General features: G+C 43.6%; 2 protein-coding genes across 12 annotated transcripts in view; one reads left to right on the top strand and one right to left on the bottom strand.

The window, feature by feature from the left end:
• GLUD1 (glutamate dehydrogenase 1) overlaps positions 1 to 13,167 on the bottom strand; it is a 32,203-nt gene extending 19,036 nt beyond the window's left edge. Inside the window, exon 1 of the mRNA XM_056352730.1 lies at positions 12,612 to 13,167. Within this exon, the coding sequence (XP_056208705.1) occupies positions 12,612 to 13,038 (427 nt within the window). The 5' untranslated portion in view covers positions 13,039 to 13,167. The remainder of the gene's footprint in view (positions 1 to 12,611) is intronic.
• A 165-nt stretch (positions 13,168 to 13,332) lies between these two features.
• Positions 13,333 to 23,638, top strand: part of SHLD2 (shieldin complex subunit 2) — a 41,227-nt gene continuing 30,921 nt past the window's right edge. For 2 of the 11 annotated variants that reach the window (XM_056352727.1, XM_056352724.1), the window contains exons 1-2: positions 13,333 to 13,454; positions 15,714 to 15,791. The gene's annotated coding sequence lies outside the window, so the exon portion shown is untranslated. Of the gene's footprint in view, positions 13,455 to 13,517; positions 15,575 to 15,713; positions 15,792 to 20,531; positions 20,723 to 23,638 lie in introns of those variants that run through there. The other 9 variants (XM_056352728.1, XM_056352722.1, XM_056352723.1 and 6 more) reach the window with 9 other exon arrangements.

Genomic DNA, 23,638 nt, shown 5'->3' on the forward strand with positions numbered 1-23,638 from the left:
AGCCTACCCCAGCAAGCTTGTGGGCCCATGCCACCCATCCCGCACACGCATGGAAGCCAGCCCACACCTGCATTCCCTGCTCTGAGTCATTCAGCAGAACTGCAAGTGTGCTGACACACGGTGCAGGCACAGTTCAGATTGTTGTGGTCTGACAGCGGCTCAGATGCAGAATGGGTGATCCCAGCCTTCAAGGCAGTTCAAACCTTCAAAGAGCGGAAAATGATTACACAAAGGTAGGGACATCTATCACCTGCCTGACCCATACCTGTCTTCTAAAAAGTGAACTGTGGCTGTCCAATGCATTGATTGAACTCAAAAGTTAAAATTCATGTATTCTGGAGGTAGCTGCAGAGTAGAAAATATTTAACCAAACTGACAGGGCACATATACAGAACTACAGAAGCCTAAACACGTGATCAATACAGCACCCACAGACAAAAAAACCCCCACCACAAGCTATATGTTAGCTTCTATCCAAGCTTCTTCTACATCACTAAGCATGTAACAGAGCCATGAAGAATTTATTATCCCCACCTCTACTCCCCGAATCCTTGGCTGTAGGTTGTGCCAAGTTGCACGGTGGCTTGTAGCAGGCACAGAGTGTCCTTTAGATGCTAGGACAAGGCACTACGAATTTCCTACTTTCTATGTAAAGAGAAGACCATATTCAGGCCCTCAGGAGTGAGAAAAGGCCAGCATACATTATCCAAACTAAAGCACTGTGCTGCTATGAAAGCCATTCCTGAATGCTCTGGAAACAATCCCAGTTTCAAAGGAACTGAGTGCTGCTCAAATAAAGCTGAGGGCCAAGTGCTGCTTTCTTATGGGAGTTCAATCAGTAGAAGAAAGTACCATGTCTCTGCAGAACAGAATTTAAATTTTGTGTGCAAATGGGGGAAGGGTGGTCTCCCAAAGCAAGCTAACTAGTTTCTGACTTCGGTAGAATTGTGTTAATGCCTGGGCTTTCAAGAACCTTCTCACAGGAAGTAATATTCGAAATTCAAGTGGAATCTATCAGAGCCCAACCGACTAGTCACAGTTAACGGTTAAGTGGGTTTTTTAACACTTCTTACCCTGATCCTTCAAAGGAGCGACTACCCTTCCATCAGGCCCTGAGCAAGAACAAACACTACCTACGGCACTGACTGTCCTGCCTGGGCACACTGTTCCCTCTCGGCTGAGCAGGTACTCTGGTGACAGGTCTCATCTGAGCATTGCTCAAGCCAGCCGAGTCTGAAGCCACAATCTATGCTGGGCAGAAATGAACTCTGCCCCTCCACCCCCAGCTCAACCAGATCACTGTGTATTTATTTGTTCAGCCCATATATTTATTCAAACTTCAAGCTGCATACACAAAGCCTTTTTGCTATAACTATACTCCCACAGGCACACAAAATGTTGTTTATTGATATATGGAAAGCAGCAGGGGGACCAAACCATAAGGGATAGTTATTTTGTACAGTTCTAACAGGGAAGCAAAAGGAGAGACCACCCTTTTCTGCACATCATACAGAAGATGGGTTCTGAAAAGGTGAACATGCAGCAGTTTAACTAGAAGACTCAAACACATGCAAAACAGTTACATCTCCAGTTTCCTTGTATTACAGTCAAGGATTACTATAAACCTTACTGTAATAAGTATTAAACTTTTACAGCAAGGGAAATAGGGAGAGGCCCAAAGACAAAGTCCTGAAAGGCTTTCAGCTGAGATGCCTATTTGTCACCCTTGTACATATACCAGAATAGGGAAAACTTTAGATTTGAGGCTGAAACTATCCTTTTCTGGACAACTTCATATTTTTGAGCAAGATTTAACTTCTTTTCTGGCCTTTTAAACAGCTCTCATTGTAATGGCGTGTCTGGTGGCTTCATCTTCCTAAGTGGGAGACTAGTCAATCCTGAGAGTTGTGCTCACTTAACTAGCCACTTTGCTCCAGTTTATCTAGTGAAAATTTTCAGTAGTGTCAGGCTAAGTTCAAGGTGTGGATTCCAGGTTCCCTGACAGGTGTGATGATTTTTCCCTTCTCTGTCACCAGTGGATAACATTTCAGATGCGCTAACATTTCACTCCTTTTCACAATTAGGAGAGCTACTGTTTTCCAGGAACTGCAATTACTCTGCAGGAGGCCCACCTCTTGATGGGGAAGTTATTTGTGCTAAGCTGTTAGGACTGATGAGAAGCAGGCATCTGAGAATGCTGTACATTCCATCTGCAAGGGGATGCACAAAGATAAAAGGCTTAATTTCTATTCTATTTGGACATCAGCGAAATTTAGTTTGACAGCTTCCTAATTTGGCAGGAGGAGAGTATTGCCATGCATTTGTATGGCTCTTTTGGCAGTGTTACTATGCATTCAATAGTCTGAGTCTAAAAATGGACCGTATACAGAGATAAAACACTGTTTTGGTTTGGTTTGGGTTTTTTAAAGATTCATAATACATAAGCAAATGAAATGAAAAAAAAAAATATAAAAAAATGCTGCTACGCAGCAAGATTATGACTTTTTAAAATCCTAACAAGTCCCACACAGTCAGTCTCTGGAAACTTGTGACTTGTACAGCAAACTAGCTACAAAAAATAGTTTGAAGAAAGCCTCAAGTTACAGTATGACTCACTGCCATGGAAAATACTTTTCACTGGGAAACATACAAATTCTTGTCCTAGCTGAGAATTCTCTTTCCTTGCCACACCCCAAGAAGTTAAACAACATGCTAAGAGAGACACTTTGCTTTTCTATGCACAAGACCTTTTAGATGAGGAAATGTTTTCATTTAAATTTTGTTTTGTGACTGGTCAGTATAAAGAAAAGGCTTTATCATCACATTGCAGTGTCAATGCTTTTAAAACTTCTTTTTTGTGATCTGTATTTCGGAGATATACTTTACCCAGTATGGTGGTTTGACCCTGTCTGAATGCCAGGTACCCACCAAAGCGGCTCCATCACTCCCCTCCTCAACCAGACAGGGGAGAGAAAATAGAACAAAAGGTCCACAGGTTGAGATAAGGACAGGGAGATCGCCCAGCAATTACTGTCACAGGCAAAACAGACTCGACTTTGGGAAAATCAGTTTGATGTGTTAACCATTCAAACCAGAAAAACGCCTTCCACCCACCCCTCCATTCTTCCCAGGCTTAAGTCCTTATTTCTCTACCTCCTCCCCCTGAGCAGCACACCGGGACAAGGAACAGGTTTACAGTCAGTTCATCACATGTTGTTTCCGCTGCTCCTTCCTCCTCGCCCTGCCCTGCTCCAGCGTGGGGTCCCTCCCGTGGGAGACAGCTCTCCACAAACCTCTCCAATCTGGAGTCCTTCCCATGGGCTGCAGTTCTGCACACGCTGCCTCAGCCAGGGTCCCCACGGGGTCACAGCCTCCTGCGGGCACCCACCTGCTCTGGTGTGGGACCCTCCCGGGCTGCAGGTGGGGATCTGCTCCTCCATGGACCCCCACGGGCTGAGGGCACAGCCTGCCTCACCGTGGGCTGCACCGCGGGCTGCGGGGGAACCTCTGCCCCGCTGCCTGGAGCCCCTCCTGCGTGACCTGGGGCTGCAGGGCAGCTGCTCTCACAGTCTCACTCCTCTCTTCTGCTGCAGGGTTTTTTTGCGCAGTTGTTTCTTTTACCACCCTTCTTAAATATGTTATCCCAGAGGTACTGTCACTGATTAGCTCAGCCTTGGCCAGCAGCAGGTCTGTCTCAGAGCTGGCTGGCAATGGCCGTGTTGGACCTGGGGGAAGCTTCTGGCATCTTCTCACAGAAGTCACCCCTGTAGCCCCCCCCCCGTTACCAAAACCTTGTCATGCAAACCCACTACACCCAGTTACCTCTTGCACTGAGCCAAGTAACTGTTTCAGACAAAATAAAATTTGCTCGTGATTTAAACTTAGCTTCTTAGATAGATGCTATGGATCAATTTTCACTTTTCCAAATGGAGGTAGCAACATGCTTGAAACAGTGTTTTTTAAATAAATGTCAGAGTAGTAATTATCAGCAAGACTGTATTTCGGATTCTGTAATAACAGCAGTCAGTTACCATTTTAATCAGCAGGTTTGTAGTAAAGGAGTGTACTAACAGGCATGCAACAAAGACCTTGATTTCAAAAAAACCTGGCTACATCTTACTAGATTTTACGCTGTGAGAATTTCAGTATGTTCTGTGATGTTGTTTGGGTTTTATGCTTCCTTAGAAAACACGGTGTACAGAACCACCACCTTTTCCAGGATGATTACTGCCTTTCTAGTATGCCTAAAAATCTACATCTAAGGAAGCTGCTGTAATTCTTTCCTGATCTTCTACTGCAGTGATCTTAAACGGTAGTATCTACGTATGCCCTCCCCACTAATGAGCATGAAGTATTCAAAGACAAGTCTCAAAAGTAAACAGTTGCCATAGTAACTGTTCAGAGCAAAACACATGGTAAACTACTCTTCCTGCACTAGGTATCTTGCAAACCTTAGCAAGTCGCTCAAGTTCCTCAGAACCTGCAACAGTCATGCTTTGACACTGGTGTGTTCTTCTAGTTGTGATCATCTTTAGAACTTTGAAACTAATTTGGGTCCTTTACAGAGAACAATTCTTGTTAAGATGGTGCATTTGTTCTGCTCACTGCTATTTGCAAAATGCTTGCTCATCAGAAAAAGCATTCCAGGGAAGGCAGCAGCTATCCTACACTACCCATACAGCACTCAGCAAAACAGATTTCATGACCTCTTTGAAAGTTTTTAGGTCTGACTACAGCCATATTTATCTCCCAATTAGCAACATTGGATTCTGCAGTGGCCCTGTGGGTTAACAGCTTGCCTGACCCTGTCCAAAGGCTGACATTACATCCAGAGTCTAAAGGAGCTTCAGCAAAGATGCTCACCTTGTTCGAACTATTCACCAAAATCCCCAAACAAAATCTGTAAATCAGCTTCAGCATTTATTGCAATGCCTTAGTTCCTTAACATTTTAACTCTGGATCATGTACAACATTTTCATTTAGATGAAGTCTGGGAAGTAAACAAGTGAGACTGATTACACTACTATAAAACTCTATGTAATCATTAATACCTAACACAGTAGGAACAGATCTTCCAAGCGATCCTTAGACTCTTTCAGAACAAGTACATTTTTCTAAATCCAGAAAAACAATCCAGCCTTCCCTAGAAGGAAATTGTTCAGCCTTATTTAACCATTTGGAAAGCATGGCAAGCAGCACAATGACAAATTTTGTAATTACTGAAGACGAAGAAATTCCAGAGAAACCTAATAAAGCAAGATGAGTAATTCAGTGCTGGAAATAAGATCATTGCACACCCATCAGCAACAATAACTACTCATTCCTAAATGCAATTCACTAACTGCCAAGAGAGGAGATAAAAATATTTATCTCTTCCCACACAGCATTAGCCAGCTGTAACCTGGGGCAGTCAAGAGATTCCCCTATGGACACATCCCACCATTCTGATTTAACCACAAGTATGTATCTATTCCATGACTATAAGGTATTCAACCAGACAGAATACTTCAGTATACACCACTTCTTGTATGCTTTTAATAACCTGCACTTACATGAAATACGCTTAAACTATACACGTTCATTTCATTCCATGAAGAGAAAAGCCAAGAATATCCTCTATTAAAAAATAACGTGTGGTGCACTGGTAAGACCTTGTGTTTTTAATGCAGATATGACAAATTTAGTATAGCTACCACCAGGCAATCACATATTACCTGAACTTATGCACATAGAATATGGCTCAGCAGAAGTAGAGTCTCACCTGCAGAACTACCTCAACCCTACTTAAAGCATAGCCTTCTCATTAAACTGCACTCCACTCTGTATCAACAAAAACTGATACAGAGAGATGCAGTAACACTGCTTCCATGTAGATATTAATACCACGGGCATGGGTGTGCGCAGAGGGCGGAAATAACACACAAGTTGGCCCTGGCTAGGCCAAATGCCATAGGAGCCACAAAACAATAAGCCACTGCAGTGCTGACATGAAGCAGGCAAATTCCACACTCTTACTAAGAGTTTATTTCCTAACAAGATGGAGCTGTTGCAATTCAAGTAACAAAGCATACCTGCCAGGATGACCCAGAGAACAGGAGGGAGACTATCACACAAGAGACTCCCCTCCTCACCCCCTTCAACGTGTTTATCCAGAAACCTCAATGCTGAGAGAGGTATGATCGCTCTATAAATAGACAAGAAGCCAACAGTAGCAAGGGAAAATAACTATTTAGGATCAAGGACAAAGCTGGCTACTACACAAACGGTATGAGCTGACTAAATGAAAAAGCTGAGGCTGAAAAAATTCATAGCCAGAAGAGCAAGGCATAGACTCCTACAAGAATATCGGAGATAAAAACACAAAACTGATACAGTTCACTGAGAATTGCAACTAGTTTATATTAGAAGACAGCAAAAGCACAGGTCACCCGTTCCTTGTCTTTTTCTTTCCTTCAATTTGCAATTTAAATATAAATCCACTGCTGTAACAGTTGTAAAGTTAGGTAAGCTACAATAAGAGGACAGAAACCTATGAAAATAAGGTACTCGTAAGCTTTAGCTATAACACTGTTACCACAGTTCAGCTAATTACCTTTTTTTCTGTAAAAGTCTCATATTCATTTGAAGTTAGATCAGTTTCCATGGTGTATTTTCAGGTTACAGATGGTCTATGCTACAGTTCCATCTGCTGCATGGTCTCTAGGGTACATTTCCACACCTTACCCTTGAAGACCCCCAGGCCAAAGACACTAGCTCAGAACTTTCATCCATGCATGACTTTAAAAAGCAAAGCCACCAATACAACCCCCGGATAAACAGAGCTCTGCTGAACTGGAGATACCTTATAGCACGACTTCTTACTTCCCCCACTTACAAAGGGGTATAAACAATGTCACGATAGTCAAGAGAGCACACGGGGTTGTACTGGTCCAACTCTTACACGTAAAGCTTTTTCTTTTGGAAGTAAGGTTACCATCACGATGCGTGCGTACTGTTTTAGACAGTATGTACAACAGAGGCTATTTGACTGAGCACTGAGATTAGCATCAGCCTTAAGACCTCTGCAACTGGAAAACTGCGGCAAGGGTAGTATGAATGTCACCTTATGCAGTAAGAAACTCATTAACATGAAGTGAGAAGGATAAATCCTGATGGGCAGAAGAAAAGCAGCCAAAACCAGAAGATGGTACAGCTTTGTCATGCAGAATAGCACCTTCCAGCCAAGACAGCACCACTCAGGAAATCAGATTCATTCACCTCCAAGTCAACTGAGCAAATAAAGTAAGAATCATCTGTCTTTATATACAGAGAGTGAACTTCAAAGTAACCTATGACAAAAGTTTTTCAAAATTCCTGTGTAAGTGAAAGTTAGACTAAACCTGCTCTGGAACTAAAGATGGTTTTAAAGCTTTTCTGAACTAAGGAAGCAGCTGAGACTTGGTTAAAGCAATCTGGGTGAGCATAAACAAAAGGTTAGGCTGTTTCCCAGCTCCAAATCATTTGGTTTCATTGATAGCAGACCTGCTGGACAGCCGGCTAAAATGAAAAGGCTTTAAAAAGTTCTAAAACCACTTAATAGCTTTATCCCCACACTAAATGCTGCCTAACAAACATGGAATCATTTCCATACTACTAAGCTGGTAGGGACTCGATAGGCTTATTCTGTTTTCTGAAACAGACCCATTAATGAAAACAGCTGTCAGCAACCACAAGAAAAAGCGGCTTAACCAGTTCTACACCTTTCACAGAACCTGATAAAATTATTTACAAGATTCATTATTTTAAGCAGGAACTGCCAGCGCACTTTTTAACAGAATCATCCATATTCAGCCACCTCATTTCCTGCCTCCCCGTTCGGGTTCAATTCTGCAGGCAGCTGTCAGTGCTGCGGACGAGCAGCTGCGGTTTCCTGCTGGTGCTGGCCACTCACACACAAGTCACCACGCCAGCAAAGGAAAGAGTGACCTGACCCACAGCATTACTTCAGCCACCACACAGTCCAGTCATATAAATACTAAGTTTGGGTCATAAGCAACTTGATTTCCAACACACAAGAAAACTGCTTATCCCTATGTTCTCAATGGGATGAGGGATCTTAATTTTCCTTTCCAGCAAACAGTTACACTGCAGAAAACAGAGCCTTTAAAACCTGGACTTGCATGCTGGACATACCCCGAGGCCTACCACTGAAATGAGTAAATCCATAACCGTTCTGTAAAGATTCCTGAAGAACAGCAGAAGAAAAAGAATCACCACCTTCTCGAGTTGCAAAGTTTTGCAACCCACGAAGTAGAATGACAGGCTAATTTCTACAGCAATTAAATAGGTAAATGCCACAAGACGCAACAGAAGATGTTATTTTTGGGTTCTCTCGATGACATGGGAAAATCCCACAGGTTACAAACTGAAAAGAAAGCATGTTTCAGTACCTAGTGCCAGTCTTCCTGAAAAGCACTAAGTTGAAGAATCACCTGCACTGCCGTGTAGTGACAACTGCATCCAACCTGTGTCTGCCCGGCGGGGAAGGGCCTGGGGGGGCTGGCTGGCGGCCGGCTGGGCAGGAGCCCCCCGCCTGCCCAGGTGGCCCAGGAGGCCAGCGGCACCGGGCTGGTGCCCGAAACAGCGTGGCCAGCAGGCCCGGGGCAGGGACCGTCCCCCTGCGCTCGGCACCGGCGAGGCCGCCCCTGGAACGCTGTGTCCAGCTGTGGCCCCGCACGGCCAGAGGGACGCAGAGGGGCTGGAGCGTGTCCAGAGCCGGGCAGGGGCTGGGGAAGGGGCTGGGGCACCCGTGGGATGGGGGGTGCCTGGGGGGGCTCAGCCTGGAGAGGAGGGGGCTCAGAGGAGACCTTAGATCAGGCTGCCCAGGGAAATGGTGGACTCGCCATCCCTGGAGGTATTTGAAAAGCTGCGTAGATGTGGCGCTTGGGGACATGGTTTAGTGGTGGGCTTGGCAGCGCTGGGTTATGGTTGGACTTTATCTCAAATGTCTTTTCCAACCTAAATGATTCTACAATTGACTTCTGGTTTTACACCTGTTTTGGGGGGGAAGAGAGGAGAGTAGGATAAGCCATTAAATACTTCCTATGTTTATTAACTATGCTTTAGATTGTTAGAACTAGGTTATTAATAGCATCATACTTCTTGATTAGAGATATGACAGTCAAGTTTCCCACCAAAGTGTAGAAGTTTGCCTGTGCTAAAAATGTAAGACTGATCTTGAACTTGCCCTCATCCAGCCCAGCCCATGGGGTCTGCCATTCCATTTGCGCATCAGGCCAGAGTCATCCATCCACTCGGGAGCCTTATTTTCAATGCAGGCCTCTGCTAGCACTCACTCCGGGGGTTTATTTCTCCTTGCAGGCAACAGAGAGGCCAGCAGAGAAGGAAGTACAGAAGTACTACTAGCCAAGGAACTGCTGCATTTCTCCTGGCAGGTATCATCTATGTGTACATGTGAGTTTTAAACTTGCTTCATAAAGATCAACCTCACATTAAGAAGTTTGGCGCTTTTCAGATTTGGGCTGGACAGGGGTTGAGGTTTCACTCTAGAAGAGAATGATCAGGCAAAGAATTTGAAGATGTGTGTGACAGAAGGAACATAATCTAACTGCTATAATATTAAGCTACAAACATTTAATAGAAACACGAGGTGCTGCTAAAGTGCAGATAATTCAAATGTTTACTCTGTTTCCTCAAATAATTCGGCTGTCTCTGGGTTTAGAGCATCTAAATCAAGATTTTTTTTTAAATTTCATTGACAGTAAAAATTCTTCATTAGTTCATGGTTAAATTTGTAAATGACCTTATAAACAAAAAGGTATATAGAAGTAACATACAATCACTAATGAAGTATTTTGTTATGGATGTACAAAAAGAAATGAGGAACAAAATTGAAGGAAGACAGCCTTTAAAAGATTTAAAAATATTTGTTTTCCTACATTCCATACCTTAAAGTGTACTTTGATCATTTGTCTAATCTGCATACACAACAGTATTTAATATTCTCTAAACAGCATCTCTTATCCTTCAGCTTACGTAAACCTCAAGAAATACAAGAGATGAGCTTTTAAATCACAATGCTTCTTAAAAGAATGACAGAGATGACAAAGAATCCCTACTTGCTATTACCTAGCAGTAACTAAACACTCTCTTAGTACCAAATACAAAATTCTAAAAAAAAAAGTACAGGGAACCTTATTTTATCGAACTTTAAATTACAGTAAGTACAAAGTCAAAGTTCACAACTCCGCATTTGAAAAAAATCTGGAAGCTGTGTTCCTCTAACTGCCCTGCAAGCCTTCCAGATTCTAACTCACCCCTTCTTTTAAAAGGTGGTCTTAATGTCCCCCTTGCTGTTTCTTGCTGGCATGAATCACTTTCATCAGACTCTTGAATCCACAGTGTGTGAGTGACACTCACTTCAGCAAGTTTTCGCATGTTGTACTATTATGGAGTTTGAGTTGTATTTCACCGGTCTTTGCAGGTTTTTTCCCTGTGGAATGTACTAGGATTCCAGTTTAAAAACCACTTCTAGACAAAAGCTCAAGTTATTGGTGTATTCTGGGTGGATCAAATGTACCATAAACACAGAAAAACCTTTACTACTCCTTTTCTTTGCAGTTTGAGTAAAAATGATCTACTTCCTCCCATCTTTTTTTTCATAGCAAGTTTCAAGCAGTCAATCTGCACTTAATCACACATGCCATATAAATTTACTGCAAAGCCAGATTGTCATCTGATAGCGAGCAAATTCCTAGAGAGCATCAGAAGGTGAAATCCATTTATAATCACTACAGTGAAAAGAGTGGAAGTATCATTTGCAGTTCCTTCCCCTAAACCCACAGAAGGTGGGGAGTGGCACAGGAAGAAAAGGACCAACTATTAAGACTTCCCATTTTCTTTAGCTGTCATTTCCAACTGCCTTGAAATTCACAGTTGTAACTTTCCACAAATGCTCCAGTGTTTGATCCAGTGTCAGTGCAGACAGGCATAACAAATGCTACTGAAAATCAAGAAATTCTGTTGAGGACTTACAAATGTAGGTATCAGAACAGAAGGTATCCCGTCACCCCACTGGTGTTTTTTGTTCCTGTACAGAGTATTTTACAGTTCTTTGTTATGAAAACATTCATTTCTTTGGTACTACGCAATACTAATGTGACTTATTAGAAGTTATCATATATATAAATACGATCTTATTACTTCATTTGCCACTGAACTGTATTTTGTTACACAAGTGGGGATCTTGTAAATAACACAGGCTGTACAGAAAAGTACGTTTTGTAAGCAGCAGCAAAAAGTAACTTAACCTCAACAGTGACAAAACAGCAGTATAATAACCATCAGCATTTTGAAAGAAATCATAGCAATGTCAGAGAAACAGTAGCTCCACACAGAGTAAGCTTCAGCCATACCCAACTTCAGCTACAACTAAGTCTGCGGTGGTAACTCTTGTTCCAAGTAATCACCAGAAGCTGAGTTAGCCTCTTTCGGGTAAGAACTAAGCCTGCCATGGGACACTCACTATGTATTTGATTTTGCAAGGTTACGAACCGCATTAACAGGACAGACTATTTGCGCTGCAAAGAGAGACATCCCCCCTGTCACATACGCACACCAGCTGAACTGATTATCAGGAACACCCTTCCTACTCTATCCTCGAAGTCAGAGGTCTTTGCTGATAAGAAATCACCGAGAAAACTTTGCTTCCTGCAACCATCGTTATTTGCCATAAAGCTGTTCTACGCTGAAGAAACATGTTTACAGAGCACAGAGGCTCCGGTCTGAAACGGTCCCAAAATGGTCTCCAATACTCAACTGTCCACAAAGTTCGAAGCTCCTGAAAAAGTTATGAGGACATCTGTATTTGTTTTTCCAGGAAACGCCATCTCTCCCAGACTACAAGGAGTCCGATTCGTCTAAGATCGGAGCTGATCCCACGTGAGCTCAGTCCCGCTCAGCTCCAGCGGGATTCACCCTCCCAGTCCCTCTGCACTGGCACGGCACCGGCCTCACCTACGCCAAGCCAGCTTCCCCTGGGCAAATCGCTTTAGGTTCTTTCCTGCATGTGTAGCCAACGCCTGGGGAAGCGTGCAATTTGATTATTTTATTTTTCTCTCCTGCCGCTTTCTGGGTGAGCACTGGGGTGTCACAAACGCAGCAGGCGGCGTGTGAAGGGGCAGCTCCTCAGCCCCCGGCTCCAGAGCTGGCACTTCAGGCGTGGAGACCCCACGTCCTCCGAGGGGCACCACCGCGGTCCGAGGCGCACCGGGCGGTTACGCGGAGCTGCCCTCGCACCCCTCGCCTTGCCCGAGGCCGGAGCCCTCGCACCCCGGCTAACGGGCGGGTCACGCGCGGGGAGCCGGGCAGCGGATCGCTGAGGGGCCGAGGGGAGCCGCTCTGCCCCCGCTGCCGCCTTCCCCTCAGCTGAGGGAGGGAAGCTGCTGCCTGTCGCCGCCGGAACGCCGGCCGGGAGGCCAGCGGGGAGCCAAGCGTCGCCCCCGCGCCGGTACCTCCGGGAGGCGCCCGGCCGGGGCGGGAGAGGGGCCGGCGGGCAGGGCACTGTAGAGCGGGGCGGGGGGGGGGGAGGGGAGGGGGCCGGCGGGTCTTACCTCCCTTGCAGGGGGTGCGGTGCTGGCTGTGCTGCGCCCGGTAGCCCTCGATCACCTCCCACTCGCCGTTGTCGCGCTTGATGGGGAAGGAGACGCTGAGCACATGGTTGCAGGGCTTGATGATGCGGAGGATGCCGCGGACGCGGTGGCGCCGGTCCTCCATGCTCTCGCGGGTGCGCAGCCCCTCCACCAGCTTGTCCTCCACGATGCTGGCGCCGCGGTCGAAGAACCCCTCCACCATCTTGAAAAAGTTGGGGTCGTCCTCCTTCTTCGCCGCCTCACAGTAGTGCCGCCGTGGGCACCGGCTCCCACCCCACGCCGCCGCCACCCCCCCGGCAGCCGCTGCCGGCCCGCCCGGCTCCGCGCCCGCCAGCACCGAACCGGCGGCCAGGCGGGACGCCAGCAGCTCCCCCAAGTAGCGGTACATGGCGGCGGCCGCCGGCACTCACGGTAGCGGCGCAAAGGCGAGGGACACAGCCGCAGTGGCGGAGCCCGGCGGTACTGCTACAATAGGCGCGGGGCCGCCGCCGCCGCCTTTAAACGGCGTCGGGGTGGGGGAGGGGGCGGCGGGGCAGGGGGGGCCGCGGGGGGGGGGCAGGAACGGGCTGCGCCTCCCCACTGCGCACGCGCCCCGCCTCTCCGCCCCGCCCCCGGCGGGATTCGCGGAGGGCAGGGGGGCGCGGCGCGCGGGAGTCTCGCTATGGGCGGGACGGGAGGGGGTGTGGCGAGCACGCGCGCTGCGGGGCCGCGCGGCCCCCGCCCCCGCCCCCTCCCTGCGCAGCCGCCGCCGCCCGCGGCCGTGCGGGAGTCCGGGCGTTGCCGGCCGCGCCCCCGCCGGCTTCGGTAGGTCGGCGGCGGGAAGGGGCAGCGGCAGCGCGGGCGGCCTTGCCCCGCCTCACCTCGTCCGCGTCGCTTCCCTTTCCTCTCGCAGAGCTTGCGGCTCTCCGCGCCTCACGTTGTGGGCCGGCGGGAGAGCGGTAACGGCCGCTGCCGGGCGGAGGGCTGCGGCCTGCGGGGGCTGCGCCGCCCCGCTCCTGGGCCTGTGCCGCGCCCCGCGGCCCCGCGCTGGGCAGGCGCCGTTGCCGTGAGGGACCCGTGGAAGGAGCCCGCGGTAAAGCACAGGCGGGAGCCCCGGCTCGCTCCGGGCGGCGGTAGCGGGTGCTGCGGCGGGCCGGGCCGGCACGCGCTGCCCGTTCCCCGGGCACGGAGCGTGGCCTCTCCCGGCGCCGGGCACATATGCAAGTAAGGGTGCTCCCACGCAGGGCGGCGCAGGGAATCCTCCAGGGAAAGGAGGGTTTGTGGGACGACCCCCTGGGAGGGGGAGCCCGCTAGGGAGCCCCAGCTTGGCCACCTGTGTTTAACGGCTGCCCTGTCAGCCGGGGACAGGCTTCGAGCCAAGCTGCTGGCTGGCCGCGGTGCTCAGGTGCTGTGTCGGTAGCACGTTGCCGGCTGCTGGCTCGAGGGCGTTGGGGTTTATGTACCTCAGGCTGTCAAGTACTTCTCTAAGAATATCGCTTTAAGCCACGTGAGATCTGATTTGATGTGTTCTGAAGAACACGGGAGATTGTGTGTTGCAGCCTTTCTACCCAGTTCGTTTTAGAAGAAAAAGTGATTTGTTCACGTTCTGTGGGGTTGGGCTGCTAATCAGAAAATACAGCGGGTTTTTTCTGTTGAAACATGTGGGAGACCAATGGCCTTAGGGCAGAAAAAAGCAGAAAGGCCCTTTATGGGGATCTCTAACCGCTATGGACGCCTGAAGGGCTGCGCTGCAAGGCTTGCGGGGCATTTAACTTGCCTGTATTGGTCAGCAGGAAGCTTAGCCACAGGCTCTTTCAATGCACATAAACTTCTCAAACCACTGATACTCAAATTTTATCTTGATTTAGTGTTGTTTCTCTATCCCGAGATTCTTAAGAAGTTTTGGTAAGGACCGCTAATAAAGTTACCTTTTATCTAATGAGGGTGGTTTGTAACTGTAGTCTGGAGAACAAAGATCCTTGTAGTAAGGGATACAGAAACAAGAGCAAGACAGGAGGTTGTTCTTGGGCCAGTTTGTCAATTGGGTGTTCCCACAAGGCTTCAGAAAAAAAGCTCAGAGAGTTGTTTTTCTGGCCATACTGGAAGTGGTTCATAGATAACTTCTATTGCGGTGTTCGCTTTCAGTTCACAGAATTGCACTGATCTCAGTAGTTGTATCAGCTTTGAGTTACTATTTGATTTCTGTCATATGCAGGTTCTGAAAAGCTAAAGCTGAACTTCTGTTCAAGTTTCTAACTTCTGTAAATGTGTAGGAAAGGTGGTGTGGCAATTAGCCCTTATCAGCTAATTGTTTTCACCTTGTTCTGTAGGTTACAATACCATTTCACAGACACAAAGGTTAAATGAAAAATGTGATATAACAGTTTGCTCGTGTGTAGACTTGGATCAAAATAAGGTTAACATGCTTAGCTCCTATCCTGCCTTCAGCTGTGGCATCTCTGATTTATGAGCTTCACTCAATTATCAGCTGCTTGCAGTATCAGGCTGTTTGCAGTACACATTTGTGAAGGTATTTGAGACTGAGTGTGGGGCATGACAGTGTGAGACCAAAGTGGGATCTCCACATGGGTTCAGTCACATAACTGTATTTGGAGTAATGGCAGCATCATAGCTGCTCTCTTTTCTAAACAAGACTGGATTTCAGCAAAATATTCAACAAGCTGTGTGCTGAATGCTAAGAATAACTAAATCAGTACATTGAATTTCTTAGTCTTTAAATACTGTAAAAGAAAAGGTAATTAGGGATTTTTGTTTGCATTTTTTTGTGTGTACAGTTCACAGGCACTTTATCAGCCTCAGTAGGCCCGTACCATTTTTTTGGTTGCTTCAAATCCCTTCTGATGACAAGAGTAATCATGATGCCTGAGGGTATTCAAGAAGAGTGAGAACAGGAGTTATATACCTTATTCTAGTACTCTTACATGGTAAGTAGTGAGCAGTTGAAGCAAAATGTATTTATCAGAAGAAATTAAAATTCACAAGCTTTAGAATGAATTTTAGCAGGTATGAAAGTGGTAATTGCAATAATAAAAGATTAACTGTATCTTCTTTGTTCTTGTATAGCATATGAGTGCCATCAGAAGATTCACGTTTGAGTGCCATCAGTAAAAAAAAAAAAGTATCTCTTGAATGGATTCAAAGGTAACTTTCTGTCTTCACAACCAGAAGCTTCACTAACTTTTAATGTAATGTTGAATGTTGGTCTTAGGCTTGCATCTGAAGAGGTACGTAGAGAAAACTTCATACCTGTGTGGTAGGAACTGTCTGCAAGATTTGTGGACTTTGCAGCAAGGTTATACTCAAGTGTTATGTGTGATAGATCTAAGTCTTTAAATCTGTGAAGTTTAAGCGAGGGAGACAAGTTGATTTAATTTCCGAAGCTGCTTCTAAAACATCTTTATTTTAACAGATTATTTCTATTAATTATAAACATTGGAGTGTGCCTTCCTGAAACAGTCCACAATTTTAAGGTGTAAATTGTCGATTTCATAGCAGGGGGAGTCAAATTTATTATGTGTCAAATTGTAAAGTTTTATTGAAAAAAGTGATCTAAGACAGGAATCCAGTATTTTCTGCTTTAATTCATTATTTGAAGTATTAGCTATTTGAGAATATGTAGATGACTAGGATAATCTTTTTCCTATGTCTGACATCGTTAATATTGGCATCACAGATGGAAAATACAATTTTATTAAAATTAAAAGGTCAGTTGGGTTCAGTTTAGTGTTCTCAAAGTTTGTCAATTTGGCTAAAATGTTCCTAGGATGTACTAGTACTGGGCTCTCTCAGAAGCCAGGATAGCTATTCCTGGTTTGCATTCCAGTCTCCTTTACCAGCTTACCAAAGCGGGTAAGAGAGAGCAAGAGCAGAGAAGCTGGAAATTAGGGGACCTCACAGGGCTCTGAATAACTCTGCCCCTTGTCTGGCTAAGCCCCTTCAAATCCAGGGTAACCCTGGGACGGCCTCCAGTTCAGAGACTTAAGAGTCTGAACATCCATTACCATGGTCGGGAGGAAGGTTGGTCTGTACAGTGGTCAGAGAACTAATTCCTTTCTGTGGTAAGCAAACTTTCTTCTGGGAACAGAAATGGAATTTGAAATACTCTGCAAATGGAATTACAGTTGTTTCAGCAAGCTTCATTTTAAGCTGTCAGCTGTATCACATGAAGCATTTGGCAGTTCTTAACCCTTTGCTTAAAGAATTGAGATAAAGTCCAAATATTGGTAACACATATGAAGACATATTTTTCTAGTGATTCTAGAAATAACGTGGCAAGTTGTAAAACCTCTCTTTTACAACTGGTTCTAGCCCAGTAGGATAACATAGTGTGTTGTGCAAGTTGAAGCAAGTTCTTGTTCCCCTTTGAATTGCCTGTATGAGCAATTGTGTTTCCCTTCCTTATTTAACCAGAAGTTGCAAAAATATGTTTATTTCTCTTGGACTTAAGTGTTATGCTGCATTGGTTTATGTAGACCTTGGTAGTGTAGGTCTAGTTAGGTGACCTACACTAGGTGACAGCTGGGGTTATTGTACTACCCAAACTTGCTGGAGAAGAACTGTTCAGCCCGTTAACAGATCTGTGGATGGTTGAATAATAGTTACTGGGATAATGGGAGGGTATGAATCTGTCAAGAATACTAACTGTAGTCCTATTCCTGTTCCTCTCGGTTGAAATCCTGGGCATGTTTCTGTTATGTAGAGGGTATGCAGGTGGGCAGCAAGTATGTAGGACTTCACAGTAATCCTAGTGCGTTGGAGCTGCCTGCATATTGTGGCAAAGTGTGCCAAAATACTACCAAACAGCAATCTGATCCTTTTGCAGATTGTTAGCTTGAGGTGTTCTCAAGTTTTACAGATTATATTTTCTGCCTTCACAATGCTTTAAAGTAAAGCTTCATGTATAATTGGTTTTGGCATGGGATATGAAAGTAGGTGGCTGTTTTCTTTATCTAAAGGAAAATGTTGTGCCAGCCTTCAGTCTTCAGAATAAGGGGAGGTAATTTTGATAGAGCACGTGTTCTTTCAAATATGTATATTTTTAGAAAATAAATACATAAAGAAACTAAGGAATGATTAATGCAACCTGAGCTGAATTTTAATTCCAAAGTTGTGAATTAAATTATTATACTCTTAAGTGTCACATTTCTTGGTTATATTCTTCCCTTTTTATGCCAAGCCAGTATATGATATAACAGGAATTAAACAAGAAGTGTGGCACGGTTGTTTAGCTTCAGTGTTGCTAGAGTGCTGGCTCTATAAGATGCTATTACAAGCAACACATGAATTAGGTGAATCCCGGAAGATTCCTTTGATTTGCAACCTGTCTGTGTAAGCACTCTTACAAAACAAACACTTAACTAGAAACCTTCATTTCAGTCATTTCACCAGTTCGAGACTAAAGCTGATGAAAAGCTGTTTCACTGGCAGCAGGAGGTATCAATACTTAAATCTGTTGGTTTGGAGACTGGGCATGAGCCAGCTGAAGTTAAAATTCTGGTAAATACTTATGAATCCCTTAACTGAGGTCTGAGGTAATTTTTCTTTCCTTTATAAATAGCTTCAGCTGTGTCCAGCCATACCAGAGCTGGAGAGTGGACTGGTAGGTTTTCTTTATTTGCTTCTTTTGGCTTGATACAAAAGAGCTTGAATTTGGTGGCTTTCCAAGCAGGTTGCAGAAGTTAGATCTGGGATGTGCTTTCTGTAGTACTGCAGAGCTGGAGAAGAGGTATTTGGATTGTTTCCAGTTGAGATAAAGACTTTAAACCTTCCAATACTTTGTGTTGTTAGTGAGATGCTTAGGTATCTGTGGTCTGATGATTTAACATTATTTTTATGTATTATTTTGCATTAAATTTAAGTATTTTCATGGTTGCTGAATTCAAGTATAAGCTATTAACATCTTGTTTGTATGTAAATAGTTACTTCTTAGCCTATCTATAGCACTGTAGAAGTAGAGGGTGAAACTCATGATTGTACAAGTGAAGTAGGAAGTTGGTAGCTTTAACTTAGTGGGGGCTTCCTTTAGGAAATAGTCTAACGTGAGAGTCTTAGGTTTTTACTTTGGGTGTTGCTATATAAGCAATCAGCTGAACAATATCATGTTTAAATTTATTATTTAAACAATCCCAAGATTTTTTACTTTTGCAGGACTTTTGCAGCAAGATAGCATTCTTATTTTAGAATTCTGGCAGTAGGATTATTGGGCTGTCTTCCAGAATGTAAATTCGACAGGGGTTCCTAATTCTCTGGGAAAGGTACTTGAAAACCCCTCAGTAAGTGGACTAATGTACCAACTTTTCAGAGCAAGTGTCAGAGGGCAATTTCCCAAGCTTTTAAGTTGTTAATGATTCTGCTGCAGAAGTCAGAAAATATTAAATTCTCATAACTATCTCATGAGTAAATACAGTTTTGATTGCCTTGAAAAGTGGTGGTGCTTATGTTTATCAGCTTTAAAGGCCTTCTGTCTCCATCTGTTTATATTGCTGCTGTGCATGATGACTGATGTTGCCAACTGGTTACTTTAGCTCTGTGGCAGAACAGATATAAAAAGCTCTTGATGTATACAGGAGGTGATGTCCTCATTTCTTGTTCAGACAGTCTACAGATACACAAAAATTTTGTGCCATGTTTTAGTACTTTTATCATCAGTATATTGCTAATTGGCATTGCCAAATAATGTAAATGAGAAATACAAAATACGCTTCTTAAAATGCTTATTTCCTGTAGTGCAACTTCTGGTTTTCAGATGGGTAGGATGAAAAGGAACTTTCTCTGGAGGCTGCAGATCTGATCTGAAGCTTACTGAAGTCAGTTAACAGGTTAATCTGATTTCAGTGACCTTTCAGTCAGCATAGCCCTTAATGAAGTGATAGGGGCTTTTGCAAGTCAATGTGAAGGCTTCTCCTTTCTCAGTTCCTGTATTGGTGAGAGTCTGTTATAGTAGCTGGTTTGTATCTTCGTGGAATAATCTTTAGCTTTTGCTTGTTTTGTCCTCATCTGTACTTTAAAACACAGAGGGGATGGTATACTTCAGATTCCTAACTGTGAAATGCGTTTGAAATGAGCTCATGAAAAAGCTGGTAATGGGAAAGTTGAAATGAGCTCATGAAAAAAGTTGGTAATGGGAAAGCTGAAAGGTATACAGACAAAAACCTTCACAGATGCACTGTGAACATGCAAGCTTTGTTCCTTTAAATAGGGTTAGGAGGGAAAGTAAATACTTTATTTCCTGGAAATTATGCTATGTTTTGAGAATTGCCATCTATTTTAATCAACGCAGCAAACAGATAGTAGGAAGTATGGTTTGCCAGGAGTAGCTAAGAATTGTTTGAAAGTCACATTTACAATTGAAATTCTTTTTTGCAACTCTTGGTGGCCTTGGCTGTCTGGCTGAAAGTTATACCAGAGATCTTAACAGCCTGGAATCACAGCGTCAGAGACTGCAAACCAGTTTTTTCTTGCTTTAATGCTCAGTTGACAATCAGAAATTGTTGGCATAAATGAAGTGTGTATTGTTTAAATAACAAACATTAAAGTTCTTAAGCACTACAGAAGACTAGTATTCTCCAGTTCATTTGTTTGCATTTCTGTTAACAAAATTAACTTTATCCTCTTTCACTTTGGAGGACTGGTTATGGAAATCACTATTGTTAAAATATATTTGAATGTTTAATCATTTGTGGATGAAGCCCATATATAAAGAATTAAGAATTACCGCTCAAGTTTGTTGGTACAATTGAAATTGGCGCTGTTCATCAGCAAAGTCCAGGAGTACATTGGCTGGTATTTTGCAACACATTACAGATTTACAAAAAAAAAAAAAAGGTAAAAAAATTGCTGGTTATGCTGGATGCTGAACATGTATGTGATATCTTTTCTTAGTCATCTTTTACAGACCTCAAGATTGTTCATGGTGTCCACTGGATGTAGAGATACAGTGCAAATGTTACATGGCTCATCCTAGAGGAATCTCAGAATAGGGAAATAAGTCAGAATAAGGAATACTTGGATTTTAATTATATTGTCCCATCTTGTGCACATTTGAACTATTTTTGGAAACACTATTTAAAAAGGTTAGGTATTTTTCCAGTCCTTTTGGTCTGTCTTCTAGTTAAACGATTTGGTTTATTATTAATGTCCTTTGATGCTGGAGTTAATAAAAATCACGTTATAAATGGTGTTCAGGTGCCCATAGGGCAGTCGTCTTAAATGTATAGCCATGCAGTGCCAGCTTACGGGATTGTGGCAAAACGTGCACCGACAAAATCTGTCTCCTGGAATGTCTTCTGGAGGCATTGTTGCTGTCATTGTTCCTTGGTGCTGGTGTGGGAGCAGTGGGCACTTGAAGGAGCAAGGCCCTCATGTATCCCCAGTTGTGAGGAGCATCCAAGGTATCTCGGCAGTTGACATGAGAACAGTTTACAATTGCTGCCATAAATCCTCAGCGCTGCCACAGAATCTGATTTAGATAAACGTTTCTTTTAATTAACAAGCTGAAGATTTTGTGCTGCTTGTAAGTTTTTCTTTATTATTATTTATTGTCTAGTCTTGTCAATGTTGGCAGGTTGTCTCATCTCTGTTCTACTTTAGCTCTTCTGTTTTTTCTTTTCAAAGTCAGTAGTTTGAAGGTAAGCTTGTTTTGAGCTAGTGGTAAGGTAGCATCTCTGCACATCATTGGTAACAGATTTTCAGATTTCAGGAGGAGTATTATATTGCTGTCATCTGACTGAGTTAAAATCGTCATGGAACTTGTGAAAGCTTATCTTGATTTCTTTTGTTCTGTCTTATCAGTTTTTCAGATAAGCTAGTGTTTGATTTTAATTCAGTAAAGGAAAACTAACTGGCAATCTAAATATGTATGCTTTTACATTGTTCACAGTTATCATTAGAGATCAAGTTTCACGAGCATTGTGGCAGTTATATAAATAAATGTGTATCATTGGGCTGTATAAGCAGAAATTGAACTTCTTCCTCGTGTGACAGATGCCTCGTGAAGGTAATAGAGAAGGAAGGAGAAAGAAACCAGTCTCCTTCAGTGTTCTGTTTCCCCTGTATACTTTACGCCTCACCTACCAATGAACCCATACTTGTAGTGCAAGTTCATTAGTGTTACTTAGTTTTAGGTTTAATTTATTCTTGTTTATTACATGGCTAATTCAGTGAAGGTTATTGTAAGTCAAAGAAATTAATGGGCCTGTTAACTAAAAGGAAAAAGGTATCTCATTTGACAAAACGTTGTACTCATCACCTTTTTCCTCCCAGAGTGGCTGAGTCTTAGTCATATCAGGATAAAGCACACTGTCTCCAGACTTAGATTTTAAAGTAATTCTTAACAGGTTAAAAATTAAGGCTTAGTTGTGTGGGTAGGTTCTGCACAACACGTAAGGTAAGATAAAACCTTTAACGCATAAGGTAAGAGAAAACCTCTTTCACATAGTTCAAAGGTTCAAAAACTAAACAAAAAGTAACACCAAGTGCCCTGTGTTAATACCAACTTTGAATCATTTGATTATCTTATCCTGGTGTAAGACAGCACCTGAGACTTCAATAAGGTAAGGAATAAAAGCATTTGACTGAGGAGAATGATAAATCTTATTGCAGGAAGAGAGAAACCTGCAGATACAGAAATGGGATAATCGGATGATGAATGTTAAAATCTCAATAGGTAAGCTGAAAAGGATGGGTTTGTGACATCAAAAAGGTGAAGGATTACGCATTGGGGAATGATAGTGCAGTGTTTAAGGTATTGAGTTGAAAGATTCACACAGAGTGAGCTCTCCACTTGTTCCACTTTACTGTGTGAGCCAAAGTAAATTACTTAATCTTTCCTAGCCTCAGTTCCCATAAGAAGAACAGATGATAACTTAGCCCCTACTTCTCAAAGGTATGGGGAGGACAAATATGTCAAGTATCATTTGGAACTGGGCTGGTTATGCAAACTTGTATGGTCCTCATATCTGAATGAATATAGGTCAGAAATTACAGAGCATGGACAGTATTCTAAATAAGAAACTCGTGGAGTTTGCTTTTCTAATAAACTGATACAGTTTTTCTTTCCTGTCAAACTTAAGTTTTCTCAAGAAATACAGGAAATTAGATTATTGTCTTCTGAGTGGTAAGAAAAATATTTCTTGTCTTGAATGTTTATCCTTTATCAGAGCATGTTAAAATTACTCAGTTTTTTCTTTGTTAGGAGCAGAAACAGTGAGCTTTACTGGTTCATTCATTTTATCTTGAAGGTAATGAAAAATCGAAGTTATGTAGGATTTTCTAGGTTCTGTTGGACTAAAAGTAGAAGTTCTCTTGGAATAACAAATGCAATCTGGCACTGCATCCATAAGCTCCTTTAATGTGTTATTTTGGATAAAAGGAGTGATTATCATTACATGTTACATATATGTTTTTCAAGCAGATTTTTACAATTATTTCTGTGTCTGGTGCTTAATGTGTCTGGGGAAAAAATATCAGTCTTTCAGCAAGTCTTCATCCAGCAAATTGGATGCCAGGTGAAGAGAAGGTAATATAACTTGACCTATGACTATATTTGGTTACAAAAAATTCTAAAATGCCAGGTAAGGTGAAATTATTCAACAAACAAAGGAAATGGATACTGGGATTGGCACGAGTTCTTTGGGAATATGCTGGTATAGATACGATTGTGCTTTGTTGCTGAGAATATCAGATCAACTTCTTTAGAGCACTGTAATTTCTTGAGCTTTGTCTACGCTTGGTGGTGGTTGTTGTTGTGTCGTCCCTGTCGTGTGTGTGTGTGTCCCCATCCTAGATCAAAAGAGAATATAAAATCTGGAGATGAGATGGACCCAAGGTGACTTTATCAGACCTTTAACTGCATGGACTGCTAATCCTAATTAACTTGTTGGGAGTATGGACATAGCAGTTGAGCTATTCCCCAGTCTTCCTGTGTACAGCAGTGTAACCCCAGTGGACAGAAATCTGACTTCTCAAGCATGAGACTTTCATTCCTACAG

Source organism: Falco biarmicus, chromosome 9, assembly GCF_023638135.1.
Source record: "Falco biarmicus isolate bFalBia1 chromosome 9, bFalBia1.pri, whole genome shotgun sequence".
In the NCBI taxonomy this organism is placed as follows: Eukaryota; Metazoa; Chordata; class Aves; order Falconiformes; family Falconidae; genus Falco; species Falco biarmicus.